This window comes from Parus major, chromosome 20, assembly GCF_001522545.3.
Source record: "Parus major isolate Abel chromosome 20, Parus_major1.1, whole genome shotgun sequence".
NCBI lineage: Eukaryota > Metazoa > Chordata > Aves > Passeriformes > Paridae > Parus > Parus major.
This window is the reverse complement of record NC_031788.1, coordinates 5233503-5248726: the sequence shown is the minus strand read 5'-3', so window position 1 is coordinate 5248726 and position 15224 is coordinate 5233503. Positions and strand designations below refer to the sequence as shown.

Here is a 15224-nt window from a genome sequence, read left to right as displayed (position 1 = left end):
CCGATGAGCAGAGGGCAACGGGGAAGACGACGGAGCTACAGTACAATATTTTGGGCTGGTTTTCCTACTTTTAACCTTCTCCGTTTGGTCTCATCTGTTGCTCCGAGGTGCAACCGCAGAAGGGCTCACGCTAATCCTGCCTCCTTCTGAGGCTCCCTACAGCCCTTAGGTGCTGCTTGCCAAGGCACCACCCGGGAAAACACCTCGTTTATCCCAGGGGAAGTTTGGTGCCGAACAGGGATGCGGAAAGTTGGGAGGCGGCGCTGTGCGGGCGCAGTGGCGGTACCGGCCCGCGCATCCCCCGCGCATCCCCCGTGCACAGGGCGATCCGGGCCGGCCCCACGCTGGGACCCGCACCCCTCTCCGCCCCGCAGGCTGTCCGCGGGGAGATGCCGGCCACAGAGAGCGCGGAGGTTCATTATTTTTCTTTTTTTTTCTCCTTCCTCCTCGCCACCGAGCCCCCGGCGCTCCCGGGAGGGCTCCGGCCCCGCACCCCCGCCCGGGGGAGCGCAGCCCCTCGGCCGCCCCTTCCCGCGGGCTCCCCGCACTCACCGGCCCCCTCGACCTTCTCGGAGCCGCGGCTCCAGGTGACCTGCCGCGTCTCCAGCTTCACCTGGAAAGTTTTCCGCTCGGGTCGCTGCGACTTTTTGGAGTAGAAGAGGGTCATGACGGTGCCCACCTCCAGGCTGCGGCAGAGCTGCGCCGCCTCCGCCTCGCTGGGCGCCCCGGGGCCGCCGCCCGGCCCGGCCGCCATCGGAGCGGCGAACAAAGGGGAGCGGGAGCGCCCGAGCCCCGCCGCGCCCCGCGCCGCCGCCGCGGGAGGGGAGCAGAGGAGGAGGAGGAGGAGAGGGAGGAGGAGGAGGAGCGAGGAAGGAGGAGGGAGGAGGGAGGGGAAGGGGCGGAGCGTGGCCGGGGCGGGGGGCGGGCGCGGGGTGCGCAGCGCGGGGGCTCCGCGGGGGGAACCCGCTCCCGGTGCTGCGGTTCGGGGGTTCCGAGCATCCCTGCCCAGTGTCCCGCGGGGGGATCCTGCTCCCGGTGCTGCGGTTCGGGGGTTCCGAGCATCCCTGCCCAGTGTCCCGCGGGGGGATCCTGCTCCCGGTGCTGCGGTTCGGGGGTTCCGAGCATCCCTGCCCAGTGTCCCGCGGGGGGATCCCGCTCCCGGTGCTGCGGTTCGGGGGTTCCGAGCATCCCTGTCCAGTGTCCCGCGGGGGGATCCCACTCCCGGTGCTGCGGTTCGGGGTCTCGGAGCATCCGTGCCCCGCGGGGCAGGGGCAGGTGGAGCCTTGCGTGGTGCGGGATGGCGGTACCGCAGCCCACCCAGCGCGGCTGGGAACCGCGCCACCCCTCCGCACCACGGCACGCCGGGGGGACAGGGGGACTCTGCACCCCATGGCGCTCCTGGGAGACCACCCTGCACCCCACAGGTCCCCCGTGTGCCACACACCCCACAGGATACTTCAGGGCCCCGGCACCCACAGCAGGGTTTGCGTGAGATTCTGGCGTGATACAAGTGGGGTCCCAACGCTGCGTCCCAGGGTGGCTTTTCCTGGGGACAGACCCCTCCTTACGGCTGCCGCTGGCACCATGGTGTCGCTTGATGAAGCCAGCTCTGCGTTTGCTGTAGGTGCCTCCACACGGATGCCAGCTGGATCCGTGCTGGCACGGATGGGGCTTGCAGGGTGGCCTGTGGCATCCTGCCCCTGGGGGATGTGTAGGGAGCCGGGGGTCACTGGACACTCTCCAGCTGCTCTCCGGCCTCACAAAAAACAGGGTTAGAGACCACACAAAAGGAGAGTTAGCGAGGGGATAAGTGCTTGAATTGAGAAGCCTTTCAGTTCAGTTTGCTCCATTCATGTGGTTAAAGCCTGCAATTTCCCTTTCTGTGTGCCACTGAGCTTCTTCCCCGTGCTCTCCTTTCCATCAGGGCACCCCATGGCCCACCGGGTGCTCAGGCTATCCCATTTATATGTATAAATGTATACATACATACATACATATATATGTGTGTATATATATATATATATATACACACACATGTATAAAATATGGGTTAATGCTTGGACCTGATGATCTAAGAGGATTTTTCCAACTTCATTGATCCTATGATTTTTTTTCTTTTTCCCAAACTTCATGATTCTGTGCATACACACACATACATACACACAGGCCCATGGCAAGGCAGCCTGTGCTCAGCAGTTCTTATCTCGCCCCCCAGCTCATGGCTGGGACTGGGAGGGGCATCATTTTCTAAGTGAGGGGCCCATCCCTGAGTGGATCCCACATGAGAGCAGCTCTCTCTGTCCTACTGCTTCACCTGCCTCCACAGGGACATTCCCCAGCACACACAGTAGGAGCCCTAAAAGGTTGTTTAGGATCCTACCTGGCATCTGGATATCAAAAGGGCAAGGACAGACACACCAGAGTGAGAGCCTGCTGTGGTAGAAAGGAGCAGTGTACAACGGCACTGTAAGGATGCTGGGGATGTGCTCAGCTGAGCCAGAGCTCCTGGAGCCTGTGCTTGGTGCGGGCACAGCCCTCTGGGCCTCACTCTCTCCGGGGTGAGCCGCCGTGGCCGCTGGGGAAGCTGCTCCTGGGTTGTGGAACGGCCTCGCTTGGGACCGGCAGGAAGCAGCCGGCTCCCAGTGGTCCTAAAATAGCTGAGCATTATGGGCACACCCTTGTTTTTTGAGGGCAAAACCTGAGAAGGGAGTGTGGCCATCGAAGGAGCAGAGAAGGTAACTCCCTCTGTCCCAAGCACTGCCTGTTCCTGCTGATGGGGAGCACCCGGCAAGGTGTGTCCTCAGCTCTGGAGCTCGGGGCGGCTGGGGCCAGCATGTGGAGGATGTGGTTCACAATGAGCTGTTTGTGATGGATATTTTTTATTTTCCAAGTTTGACTGATCACCTTTTAACCTTGCATTAGCTCTCTAAGATGCTACATGCCAAGGAATTCCACTGTTAAATTTGACAGCACAGGAAATTTGACAGCCTTTGTGTGCCTGCTGCCTGACAGCCCCATTTGGTGGTCCCAGCTCCTGTACCAGCCAGGCTGTGAACTATCACCCCTATCCCTCAGGGCAGCAAAACTTCCATTTATATTCCTGTTTTGCTTTTGAAGAAATTCCCTGGATTGTGTTCATCATGTAGCTGTGGAAACCTGGGGGTTCTGCAATGTCCCCTTGCAAACACCTCAAGGAAAAGGGGGATTTTCCCCTTGGAGTGGCCCCAGCACCTCCCCCTTCACATTTCCTAAGCACGGGATGCTGTCTCCCATATCCTGCAGGATTCATGGAGCAGCTGCATCCTCCCACCAGGAACAGGCCAACAGCCAGGTGACCTCTGGCTTAAGGACATGCTCAAGGCCTGGAGAACAAAATCCAGGGAAAATCTGAGACCACCCCACAGGCAAGTGCAGGGGATCCCTGCAGCCCAGCAGCCTCTGGCACCACTGTCTGGGGACGGATACATCCCTGTCCTGCCCTGGGATCACACACTGACGGGAGGTGCCGATACTCATCCAAACGAGCGGTGCAGTCCCTGGGAGAGCTGCCCCTCTCGTTATTTATTCATTCCTGCTTGCTCTGCGCTACCTGGGGTGGGAAAAGACAACACCAGCCGAGAAAATCCCCACGGGGAAGAGCTTCCCTGGCGCTGCAGGAGCAGGATCTGGAGGGCCCTGAGGGAAGGTGCTGGGAGCTGCCCGGGCTGGTGCTGGCAGATGCGGTGTTGTGCCGGGGATGGAAAGCAGAGCCGCCCGGGGCTCGGGAGCTGCTGCGGATGCTGGCGCGGTGCCGGCCCCGTGCCGCACGCTCTCGGGGGAGCTGGGCAAAGCCGTGCCCGCAGGCTGCCTCCCCCCACAGCCCCTGCCCCTTCCAGGCATTGTGAGATCCCTCTGGATGGCTCCTGGTGAGAAGCCCACTGCAGCTCCGGGTTCCCTGTCCCCACTCCCCAGCGTTGCGTGGGGAGCACACGCTTTTTTAATATCCAATTCACCTGGTTTCAATTTTCAACCCTGGAATCCTTAAGACTTCAAGGGGGATGGGGCTGCATCCTGCAGGGATTTGCACCTCCCCTTGGCTGCCAGGCCCTGTCCATGGGCTTGAGGCACCAGATCCAGTTCAAACCCATTTTACCTTCCTTCTCCACCGGTCACATTACTGCTGCCTCAGTTTCCCTGGCTGCCAAACACAGGCCCTGTTGTGGGACAGGAAAGCCGAAGTGGGGTGGTGGCACTGGGGCAGGCGAGCACAGGCGCTGCAGTGGAGGGATGCAAGACAGGCTGTGGCACGTTTGTGGCCATTTCTGTTTGCTCAGTGAGTCAGTGGGGTCTGGGAATTCTCCATGGAAAGCGTGGGGTGTGTGGTCTCACCCTGCTGTGCCACAGGGAAAACCACCGATTAAACCCTCCTCAGCTCCCTGAGGGACAGAGCCGGGGCTCCCCAGGACTGGGAGGGAGCTGGGTGCATTTCCAAGGGTGGGTTTTGCACCAACATCCTTCTCCTTCTTGCTGACACACAACACACTCCAGCCTTGGACACCAGCCTGGCCTTGCACTTCCAGAGAGCAGAGCTCTCCCAGCCTGGCCAGAGCAGCCCACCATGCCCAGGAGAAGGTGGATCTGCCACCAGCAATGCTCAGCTGGGGGATCCCCTCTGTGGGAGAGCATCTCTTCCCACTGCATTCCACAATTCCCCGTTCAGTGGTGTAAGATACTGGAATTTGTAAGATGTGGGATAATTGGGCCAGGTCTGCAGGCGGGAAGGAGAGCTGTATAAATAGAAATGATATTTTTACAGGCTGCATTGTTCAGGCACGGGCAGGTCGGGAGCACAATGAGCCCCTTTCCCTCTCTGCTGGCATTTTCACCACTGCACCTTGGAAAGGCCCCAGAGAGTGAACGGCAACTCCTGCCAAATTCCAAGTTTGTGCAGCCACAACAAAGTGCCTGGAAGATCGCAGGGAGCAGCAGGAAGCCCTGCTCAGGGCTGGCTGCCCAGAGGCTCCTCAGCTGGCTGAGCCTGACCCCACAGCCACCCTCGGGGGTCGGGGAGCCCACCCCAGCTCTGGGGTCACGGGGAGGTGCTTGCAGAGGAGCCAGGGCTGTGTCTGCTCCACAACCCCCGAGGACACCAGGGCTGCTCCCAATGCCTGGGAGGAGAATGCATCCATCACCCATGTCCTTGCCCAGCCACGAAGGGGAAAGAGCTGCTGTCCCTCCATCCTGCTCTGGGCCGAGGGCTGGGGCTGAATAAAAGGCAGCAGAGAAACCAGAAGAGAGCTCTGGTGTCACTGCATCCCCCTGCTCCCTGCTGGGCTGGGCAGAGCTTTTCCCAGGACAAAACAAACCGTGACCTGTGCCTGCCTGGAATCCACAGTGACCACCACAGAGGGTGCAGCACAATCACAGCAAGGCAGGGATGGGCCACATCCTTCAGGGAATTCCTGCTGGGGCTGGGAACAGGAACTGCACCCCACCATCTCCCCCAGCCCAGCGACCACGGGGGCCCCACGTCCAGGGCCGGAGGTGAAAGAACACAGAGACACCAACACTCAGTTAAGTTGTAGGAATTTATTTTAAATAACCTACAGTTGATTAAAAGGGAATTCATGATAAAAATAGAAGATACTTGTTGAGGAAAGGCTGCAGGAAATGGTCTTGCACACACACTACGCTAACAATGCCTCTAAGACTAATGATTATAGCAAAAAAAGGTTTCACATTAAAATTCTGCTTTTTAATTTTTTAAAATTTTTTTACACAATTACAAAAGAAAAAAATAAAAGCCCTAAAATCTTGATTATTTTCCTTTTTTGGACCAATGCTCATTTCCCTCGAAATTTATTGACCTGTGAAACTTCTTTTTACACAATAAAATCTTTCAAGTAAAAGAGGGGAGTTGGGCTTAGAAAAAAAGGTGGGGGGGGAAAGGTAAAACAGTCTGACAAACCTAAAAAGTAGATAATTGATGGAAGTGTACAGAGCATGTTCAGAACAAAGGGTGATGGGAATGTCATTTGTTTCAAATTTCACTTGTCCTCAAATTCCACACACATCTTTCCATCACACGGCCCCCTCCCCCCACCCGCTCCCCAAACCTACACGATCTTTAAGATCATAAAGAAAGAAAACTGTTTAAATATTTTAAAATAATTAAAAAGAAATAAAAATTCACATTTAAAATAGGAACACTCAAGTCAGGAGGCCGATTTCCCATCATGATTTGCTCTGAACAATTGTGGTGGATATTTGTAATTCATGTTCCAATGCCACGACTGTTTCAAGTGACAAATTGAAAAAATTTGGGTATTTCCATGACTATAGTGACAGCTGTAACAGGTGCGTTGGGTTCCTTAAGTTTTGTTTATTTGTTAAATTCTGAAATGGGGCGGGAGGGGGAGGGGAAGGGCAGGGGTTAAGGAGTCCATTTTCTATTAAAATATAGAAGTTATTGCAAAACCCTAACTGTAAAAACGCACCAATATAATTGGATTTTGTATACAGTAGCTAAAGATTCCCACGCTCTCAGTGTGATGGTGAATTTGCCTGGCGGAAGGTTGACAAATCCCCCATCCACTTGCCCTGCCTCAAGAGAAAAACCACACAAACCAGACAGCTAGAATTTGGATCTCTGAAACATTTTTTAAATAAGTTGTCCATAGGACAACTGGCTCAGCTCCTTTAAGATATTTCCAGGTTATGCTTTCTGCAAGATGTTGGCTGTTTTATCTGATGCTCACTTGCCCCTTTCCTCCCCCTTCCCCAGCATCCAAGGACAAGTAAGGCTCACAGTTTATCAATCTCCCTAAAAACCAGGCTACTCCCTTTTCCCATAAAATTCAGCTCAATAAAAACAGGTTAAAACTCATAGTCTTCCTCTGCCATGTCGATAGCCCAGGCAAATTTCTCTCGCTGGGTTTTGTTATAAATCTTCTCTATAGGAATTCCCCACTTCTTACACCTGCAGGAGAGGAGATGCTGTTAGAGTTAGGGATAAAAGCAAGGCCAGAGACTCTGCCCTTGTTGCTATGTGGGGGGACAAGACAGAGGTGAAGGGGTGGGGTGGATCACCCCAGCACAGCCCAGGCAGGTGCTTACCAGGCAACAGAGATCCTGGGATCCAGATAGTTGAGTTTGGAGGTGCCCAAAGCAATCTGCTTGTTCTCCTCCCTATCTGTAGCCTGAACCTCCAGCTTCATCAGTTGCTCCTCGATCCTCTGCACTGCTTTCTTCTTGCTCTCCACTGTCCTGGGGTGGCAAAGAACAAAGCACTGAACTCCTGATGCCCTGCCAGCACTGTGAGAACCCAAAGGGACTCTGCTCGAGGTAAGCAATGCCACCAGCCACACAGGGCAGCTGTGTCAGCACAGATGGTGGCAACACAGTCAGCACATGCAATGAAGAACTGACATTTTCCAAGAGGCAGAGCAGGAATCTTAAGCAGCAGTTTTGTTTTAAAGGGTTGGAAGCAACAGCCTGAACTGTTCTGATGCTACACCCACTCCCAGAGCAGCCCATCTATCCCTCAGTAAGTCATGCTGTGATCCTGCTCCCAGAGCTCCTGTAACTCAGCTCCCCCATGCAGAACTCAAGGAGGTGCCTGTGCAGTAATTACTTGTGCAGCCCTGGCTCCCCAGGAAGACAGCAATGCTGCACACTGGTCCTGGGCAGCAGCAGGGTGGGTGAGCACTGGCAGAGGCTCAGCTCTGAGGGCTGGGCATGAGTGACCACATCAGGAACTGCAGGGTCAGACCACCCTGCAGGGGGCCATTTCTCCATGCACAGAATGAAAAGGGCAAAAGAAAGCCTTCCAAATCACAGGCCAGGAAAGTGGAATATGGGGTGAAGGACCCCTTCTGGGGGTATTGCACAGCCCAGTAACACCAGCCTTACTTTTTAGACTTCTCATCCCTCCGGACCTTGGCATCAGCTTTGGCGCTTTTCAGTTCCCTCCTGGCATCAGCTAATTGCTCCTTCTTGGCATCAATCTAGGAGAGGCAAAACCAGATGGCAGCGCTGAGAACAAGCTGCTGACAGCTGTGTCAATCACCCCTGGGCAGCATGACCCAGGAAGCCACTTTGTGACCATGTTCAGAATCTATCAGCAGTCAGATCCACTCCTGCAGAGCAATCCAGCCACTGGTCACTGCACAGCCAAGTGTGGTGAGATACCACCCTCAAAAACAGGACCTCACTCATTTCCAAAGACAAGCTGTGCTGGGTGCTTTCTCACACAGCTACAACCATGCAGGCCAAGGAATTGGCTTGGTCTGGCCTGGCCAACAAACCCCTCCTGGCAGCTTGTTTGCCTTCACTGCAACCCACCACTACCAGCTCTCTGATGGCTACATGGAAGGATGATGATCCCTGATCCCTCAGCAGGAATCAGCCCCAAATCCTACACACTGAAAGGTGTTAATGCTTCAGGCAGCTCTTCTTCAGTAAGCTTGGGATTCAGGGAGATTCAGTATCTGCGGCCCCTGTTCAACCGCTCCCCTTAAACATCCCAAACTCTAGGATCTAGGGTGAAGGCAGCCATGTTAGGGGTTATGGAAGCAGGGGACACTGCAATGCCAAAACAGAACTCTTTATTGTCAGGGTCACTCTAAAGCCAGACCAGGAACAGACCTAACCCCTTTGGACCTCATGGCCTTCACCAGAAACAATCTGCAAAGAGGTCAGGTCAGAGGGGCATCATGTACTATGTACACACAGAGAGTGGCCTGGGATTCACACAATCCACAGCAGTGGATGCCCACTCCAGGCTCTTTAGGGGACACAGATCAGAGCCAGAGACTGCTGCTCTCGAGTTTCAAATGCAGCAGAACACACAGCTATAGGGTGAAGGCAGAAAAAGGGCCTGGTGTTGTTCTTTACAGGTAAAAAACAACTCAAGAGAAGCCCCTTCCAGCTCAGCACTCATCTCCGAGCAGGCCCATCTCTGATGCACACCACCAACTCCTGACAGGGAAAAGCAGGCCCTGCTTTCACCCCAAGGGAAAGGAATGCTGACTTCCTGAGATGCAGCACTTGGAGCCCTGCTGCCCCAGAGCTGGGCAGGGGGAGGTACCTTGCTCTGCAGATTCATCATGGACTTCTCGAAGGTTTTGGGTGGAGCTCTCTGGTGGTTACACAGAATGGCCACCGCTCTGTTGGCACGGTTGTAGGAGAGGATCTTTGCTGGGATGTTGTCATCCGCTGTGAAGGACAGGGGAGTGGTGAACAAGTGAGTTCTCCAGGGTGTGGTGCCCCAGCCAGTGCCCCACAGCCACTGCAGAACCAGCCTTCCCCTCCTATGCCCTGTCTCAGCACCACTCCAACTACAGTCCCAAGCCTGGCCACTTCACCCCAGCCCCTAACCATTTCTGGATGGTTTTCATCACTGCTGACACCATCTCAACAGAGGGGAAGCAGAGCCAGAGCAGGGGACAGTGGGACCACCCTGCCCAGGACACTGTAGGGCTTCACAGGTCCAACGTGCCCACTTGGTAAAGCTGCAAAGTGCAAGGCAGCACAAGGATGAGCAGCCAAGAAACATGGGGCAGTTACACATGCATCTGTCTTGCCTGTCATCAACAGAAAGCAAACAGATTTGGTAAAGGATAGGCATAACCTGGAAAGCACACCCTGCTGTGCTCACAAGTCAGTTCTGTTCTGCCCCAGTGCTGAGCTGCTCAGCTACCCTGAAAGACTGTCTGACAACAGATTTTTGGTCAGACCTCAGCTGCCTGACATTTGCACTGGGAGAACTGTAACAAGGAAGTGGTGAACAGATATACAAGTTGGGGCTCAGCCAAGGAAGCCAGGTCGGTATCACAGGGTAAGATCTGTTCCCCTCACAGCTTCAGGGGCAAGACTTACGATTAGTGAGCTCCTTGAGCTGCTGCTGTAGCGTGATGGAGGCATTGTAAGTACGGAATACCTTGGCTGTCAATCCCTCCATAAGGTCTTGAAGGTGTTTATTTAAGATACTGGTCTAAAGAAGCAGAAAGGAGATGACAGTGAGCACTAGGAATGACCACAGTGTTTGTGAAACCTCTGGATCCATGGCTGACACAGATGTGCAGCTCATGGCTGAGGCCTGGTGTACTCAGATCTGACCACAACAAAATAGCCACAGCTTTACTGAAACCACAGTAAAAGTGAACAAAGAACCAACAAGTATTAGACTGGTAACAACTACCACAAGTGGCCAAAAAGGATTTCTTTGGTGGGGAGGTTTTGGTTTCCAGCAACAATAAACATGCCTGGACCACCACAGTGCTCCCACAGAGCCAAGTGTGCAAACAGGGAAGGCATGTGAAAATCTGTCACCTCACACATTCATCATCTCTCAACTCTGATAAAACCTCTCCAGGTCAGAGCCAGGCAGGCTCACCAGCACCAAGGCCCATCGCTTTGGGAACCTGTGGGCACAGTGGATAGTTCAGACACCAGGCTGAGACAGACTCTCACTGCTCTGAGGCTGCTCTGGAAGAAAAGTTCCACTGAAAGCATTTCTGGAACAGAGCAGCTGTTACTGCCTGGTGCAGAGCAAGCCTGTTCAGGGTCCTCCACCTCCCTCAGCATGAACTATGTGCTTACATTGAGGCGGTCAAAGAGGTCATCCTCAGGCTGCTTGTTCTCCATGAACAGCTGAAGATTCTTAAACACCTGCAGGAAAAGAAAACCAGGAACATCAGGCACACAGAGCAGACAGCACTGGGCAATACCAGGTTGTATGAGAGCAGTCTGCCAGGGAAGTCATCACTGCTTCCAGGGAACAGTACTGGATGTACTTCCCATCAGGCAAAGACCCATCCCTCAATGCAATGCTTGTGCTGCAGCTTCCTCCCCAGCAACAGGAGTTCTAAGCTTTCCATGACCTCTCATCCTTTCAGCCAAAACTAGTCAGGAGACTTGACTGCTCTGGTGTAGCTGCCTAACGGAGAAAGAGACCCCAAAGCTGCTGTCTTTTCCTTACTCTCCCATTATTACTTGAGCATTTCCCATGGACTGAAGCTCCAAGAAACCAACCCTCCTCACTGCTGCATTGTTTCATACAATTTCATCCCAAACATATTCCACTGGGGTAGGGAGAATAATCAAAGCATCTTTGATTATAACAGAGACCACAAATCCCAGCTCTGCCTGCTCCAATTCTCCAGCTTCTCAACAACACACATTCTTCTACAGATACCCAATATACAAAGATTTCTAGTTCCACAATAATCAACTCCCCATTTTAAGCACTGAAAAAATACCAAGAGATACCAATAAATTTAAATAGAAAAATGTTTTCTTCTTTACACAGGGAGCCAAGAATTCCAGCACACATTAATTTCCAGAGCAACAGTAGTTTGATTTTTTTTTTTTAGTTGTTTTGTTCCTCAAGGGGCCAACATCTACTGCTGACTGTCATGACAATTACCACAGTATTATACACAGGGTATCTAACTCAGACCACAGAGCTGTGGGCCAGATACAAAGCTGTTACACCCACAAAAACATTTTGGATAGTGCCCTCCAGGTTCATGCTGCTGGACAGGGATTGATTCTGAAATGAGGCCAAAATCACAGCAGATTTGAAACTGGTGGATGACAGAAATAAAGGAATTGACATGGCATAAGAAGTCTTGGCTGGCAGGCACCCAAGTTCATGGGCCAGAGGTATCAGACACCTTCTCCATATGCTCTGGAGCAGCCAAGGTCAAGATCTACCTCTGTGAGGGCTCAGCTCCAACATGACCCAAACCACTGTGACAGAGGTGCCTATTATCAAAGCCCCAATCAAACTGCAGCTCTGCCAGTGCCAGCAGTATTTCAGAACCATTTATGCTGTTACTTGTCACATGGGCCTGCAACTCCACCATCTATAGGTGACAAAACCAACTCTGACAATGAGACTGAGACCCAGGAAGCTTCTCTAACCCAGCTGTTACAGTTATGTCAACTCTTCACACTGAGACCACAGGGAAGAGCTGCAAGATGTCTGAACATTTCATCTGCTGTGCTGTGTTACACCACAAGGATGTCACATTAACTGACTTATTTTCTGCCTCAGTATCTGAGCAGTGATAAAGCAACCTGTTCTGCCACCCAGACTGTGCTGACCACATCTCTGTGCTGTTCAGTCTGTGTATGTGCTTGTGGAGGTGCCTTACCCTTTTCTCCACAGGGACTTTGTTGTAGTATCGGATGGAGTCCTTCCCGAGGAAGTCGAACTCAACCACGTATTCCTGTCCATCCAGCTCAGGATGCAGCTTGATGTGCTCTACTCTCAGAGAGCAGCAGCCCACGGTGTCAGCTGTCTCTCCTTCTTCTTTTTCATTACCAGCTCTCAGGGCAAGCTACATTTATATCAAGACAAGAGAGGTAAGGAATTCAAACTGTCCCCAGAAAAGAGAGATGCTGCAAACCTTCAGATACTGGCCTAGAACCAGCAGTGTCCAAAGGAGCGTATCTCCTTTTTTTTTTTAATAAGTTTAAGCCAGGATCCTCTACCAACTTCTGCTCATTGAGTAACTCAAACTGATTTACTGAGTGAGACAGTTCTGACTAAAGGAAATTTATTTCAAGAAGTGTAGCAGTTTTCAAAAATCAAATTGACTTTCATGTGAACTCTACTTGAAACAATTCATATGGTTCAGTTGTTCATCTTCTATGATTCTACCTATTCACTGCACACTAAATACATTTCAAATAGCATACAGGTTATATAAATATTGACTGGTATAAATTATCTAAAGGCTACATTTGGCTGCACAAAAACACATATTTTAACAATGCTGGCTAAAACGATTTCTAACTTTTGAAATCTTCAGTGGTCATATGAAACCACGATTTTTCACATCAAAGTTCTCTTGTTTACATCAAACCATTTGGAACAAAACCTGTTAATTTAGTTAGTCAAGACACCTACTATGCTACTAGGGAACAGCTCTCTGGGAACTGGTTTTATGTTGCTTTAAATGCATCAACACATCTGCAGTTTTCTTTATGCTGTGGTGAAAAAATTAACATAATTGCAAAACCTCACAACTGTGACCACATACTGAAGAGGTGACAAACCAGCAGAAATTCCCAGCAGGAAAACTGAAACAGCTGGAGACAAAAGGCCTACACAAATTTCCCAGTAATCCAACTGGGTGATTCTGGAACCAGGCTGTGAGCCTTGCCTGAACTAAACAATGCTGCCTGAAATAGCCGTGTTTAGTACAATAGTTCATTGCTCTGGGTTCCAGGTAATGGGAAGGAAAAGGAGCCTGCCTGCCCACCAGGAAGTCTCAGGATACCTTAGTAAATGGGCTCAATTCTGCCTTCAAGACAAAAACACATTCCCAAGCACTCCCAGCAGGACAGGGAAGGCGGGAGGGCCAAGGAAGGAGGCTCACCTTATCGATGAAGTACAGCGCCACAGCCCTCTGCCGTACTTTCATCTCTTTGGATTTCCAGTCTTCTCGGTATTGATTCCGGATTTTATCTACACACTTCTTCAACCTCCGAGCTGTCTCGTACTTCTGCCAGTCCTTCTCGCCCTGCAGGGAAATTGGAACAGAGTCAGCACTACAGAGCAGGCAGAGGACTGGCTCCAATCTGCATCTCAAGGCTTTGCAAGCCCGTGTGTGGCAAATGGCCTCGCTGTACAAAAGTGCTGAGATGCTGCTGCTGCTGCACAGCTCAGCTTCACACTGTGCTGCCACACAGCTGCAGGTCATTCAGATTTCCATGATGTTAAATACTTCCATGGAAGCAACTAGAGAGAGACACAAAAGATACATCTTCCCTGCTTCTCAAAATACAAATGGTTTCCTTTGCTTTATTCAGATGGCACTTATGTTCTTTCAGCTGTGTAATTAAATACCCATAAAAGGCAAAAGCAACATCAACAGTTCATCATCATTATTATACATCCAAGACACAGCAAAAAGAGGGTAGGAATTCACAAGGAATATAGATATTTTTCCTCCTCTATTTGTAGGACAAACTCCTTGTTTCCAATCCAGGAAAAAATCTCTCAGAAAAAGACTTTATGAAAGGAGCTTAAATTCTTGCTTTTATGGACTTGATCCACAGACTGGGTATTTGCTCCCACAGCAGGAGTTTGTTTTCCTTCAGTCATGAGCTCTTTACCAGCCTTCTCAGCCAGGAGCCTGGCTGGGTTTTTAATTTTACAAACAACTAATTAACAACCCATGGTTAGAACTTCACTACAATACCAGGCAGGGGAAGTTAAGACCAAATGCATGTGAAATATCCACCAGAGCAAGACTGTTCTTGGATAAATAGTTTCATTTTAGGTTTGCAGAGGTTAAAAGATTTCTTCTAGAAATGACACAATGATGCTTTTCAGGAGACATTTTCCAGATTTCACCTGCTCTGCTGGGCAGAAACTGTATCCTCTCTTTTCAAGGGGGAACAGAAGCACAGGAGCTTCCCTATGTTTTTCAACCACTATAGGATGGAACAATCAGACAGCTTTACCTCCTATCTCTTTCCTAACCCAAGAGCTCCATTTTCTTCCTGGATACATGACCAGGAAGATTGCTTCAGTTTTGTTTTTTTAACTGGATCTTTACCTTAATTCTTGAGCTAGGGTTCAACATGATGTATTTGATAGAGCCTTGGATGTTCTCAGTCCATGACACCAGCCAGGTCACCTTGTTATCATGCCGGACCTCCTTCCACTTGTGCCCTGGTGGAGGGGCAGGGATTTTGGAATCCCTACAGAGAATTAGGAAACAGACAATAAAATCTATTTAAAGAAAATCTCACCAACATCAAAAAAAGAGAAGGTAATAAAGTGCATTACACAAAGAAAGTGTAGGGAAAGGACCTGAGGCAACAGAAGTGCATTATCTCCACAAGCAGGAAACCAAGTAAATCAAAATGAATAAAGATCAGGGATGTAACTGTTACTAACATGTTCCTGCTGAAGGTGTACCACTACTACTAGGTGTACACCTACTGTAGGTGGCACACATTGCTAGGACCAGTTTTTATCTGTGAACACTGTAATAGTGTGGACATTTATGAGGACTAGAGAGAGTGGTGAGAAACCCACCAACCCTAGCCCTCAACATCAAGCAAGGGCAACCTATGCAGAAGAAAATGATTTTCTGGAAATACTAGCAGGGAAGGCAGTTTAAGCAGATGTAGGCTGTAGGCGTGAGGAGGAAAATATGTTGTAAAAGTTCTACATGAAACCCATGATTGCCTTGCTCAGTCTTTGCTTTTATGACTCAGTT

At 51.2% G+C, this 15224-nt stretch overlaps 2 protein-coding genes across 7 annotated transcripts in view; both read right to left on the bottom strand.

The window, feature by feature from the left end:
- PLCG1 (phospholipase C gamma 1) overlaps nt 1–792 on the bottom strand; it is a 41338-nt gene extending 40546 nt beyond the window's left edge. For 2 of the 4 annotated variants that reach the window (XM_015647577.3, XM_015647576.3), the window contains exon 1: nt 553–791. In XM_015647577.3, coding sequence (XP_015503063.1) covers nt 553–754 — 202 coding nt within the window. In that variant the 5' untranslated portion in view covers nt 755–791. Of the gene's footprint in view, nt 1–552 lie in introns of all 4 variants that reach the window. The other 2 variants (XM_015647575.3, XM_015647578.3) reach the window with 2 other exon arrangements.
- A 4756-nt stretch (nt 793–5548) lies between these two features.
- TOP1 (DNA topoisomerase I) overlaps nt 5549–15224 on the bottom strand; it is a 66241-nt gene continuing 56565 nt past the window's right edge. For 2 of the 3 annotated variants that reach the window (XM_015647597.3, XM_033519052.1), the window contains 9 exons: nt 14556–14700; nt 13371–13514; nt 12141–12326; nt 10582–10650; nt 9859–9973; nt 9068–9195; nt 7891–7985; nt 7096–7245; nt 5549–6958 (listed from right to left, as the gene is read on the bottom strand). In XM_015647597.3, coding sequence (XP_015503083.1) covers nt 6856–6958; nt 7096–7245; nt 7891–7985; nt 9068–9195; nt 9859–9973; nt 10582–10650; nt 12141–12326; nt 13371–13514; nt 14556–14700 — 1135 coding nt within the window. In that variant the 3' untranslated portion in view covers nt 5549–6855. The remainder of the gene's footprint in view (nt 6959–7095; nt 7246–7890; nt 7986–9067; nt 9196–9858; nt 9974–10581; nt 10651–12140; nt 12327–13370; nt 13515–14555; nt 14701–15224) is intronic. The other variant, XM_033519053.1, reaches the window with a different exon arrangement.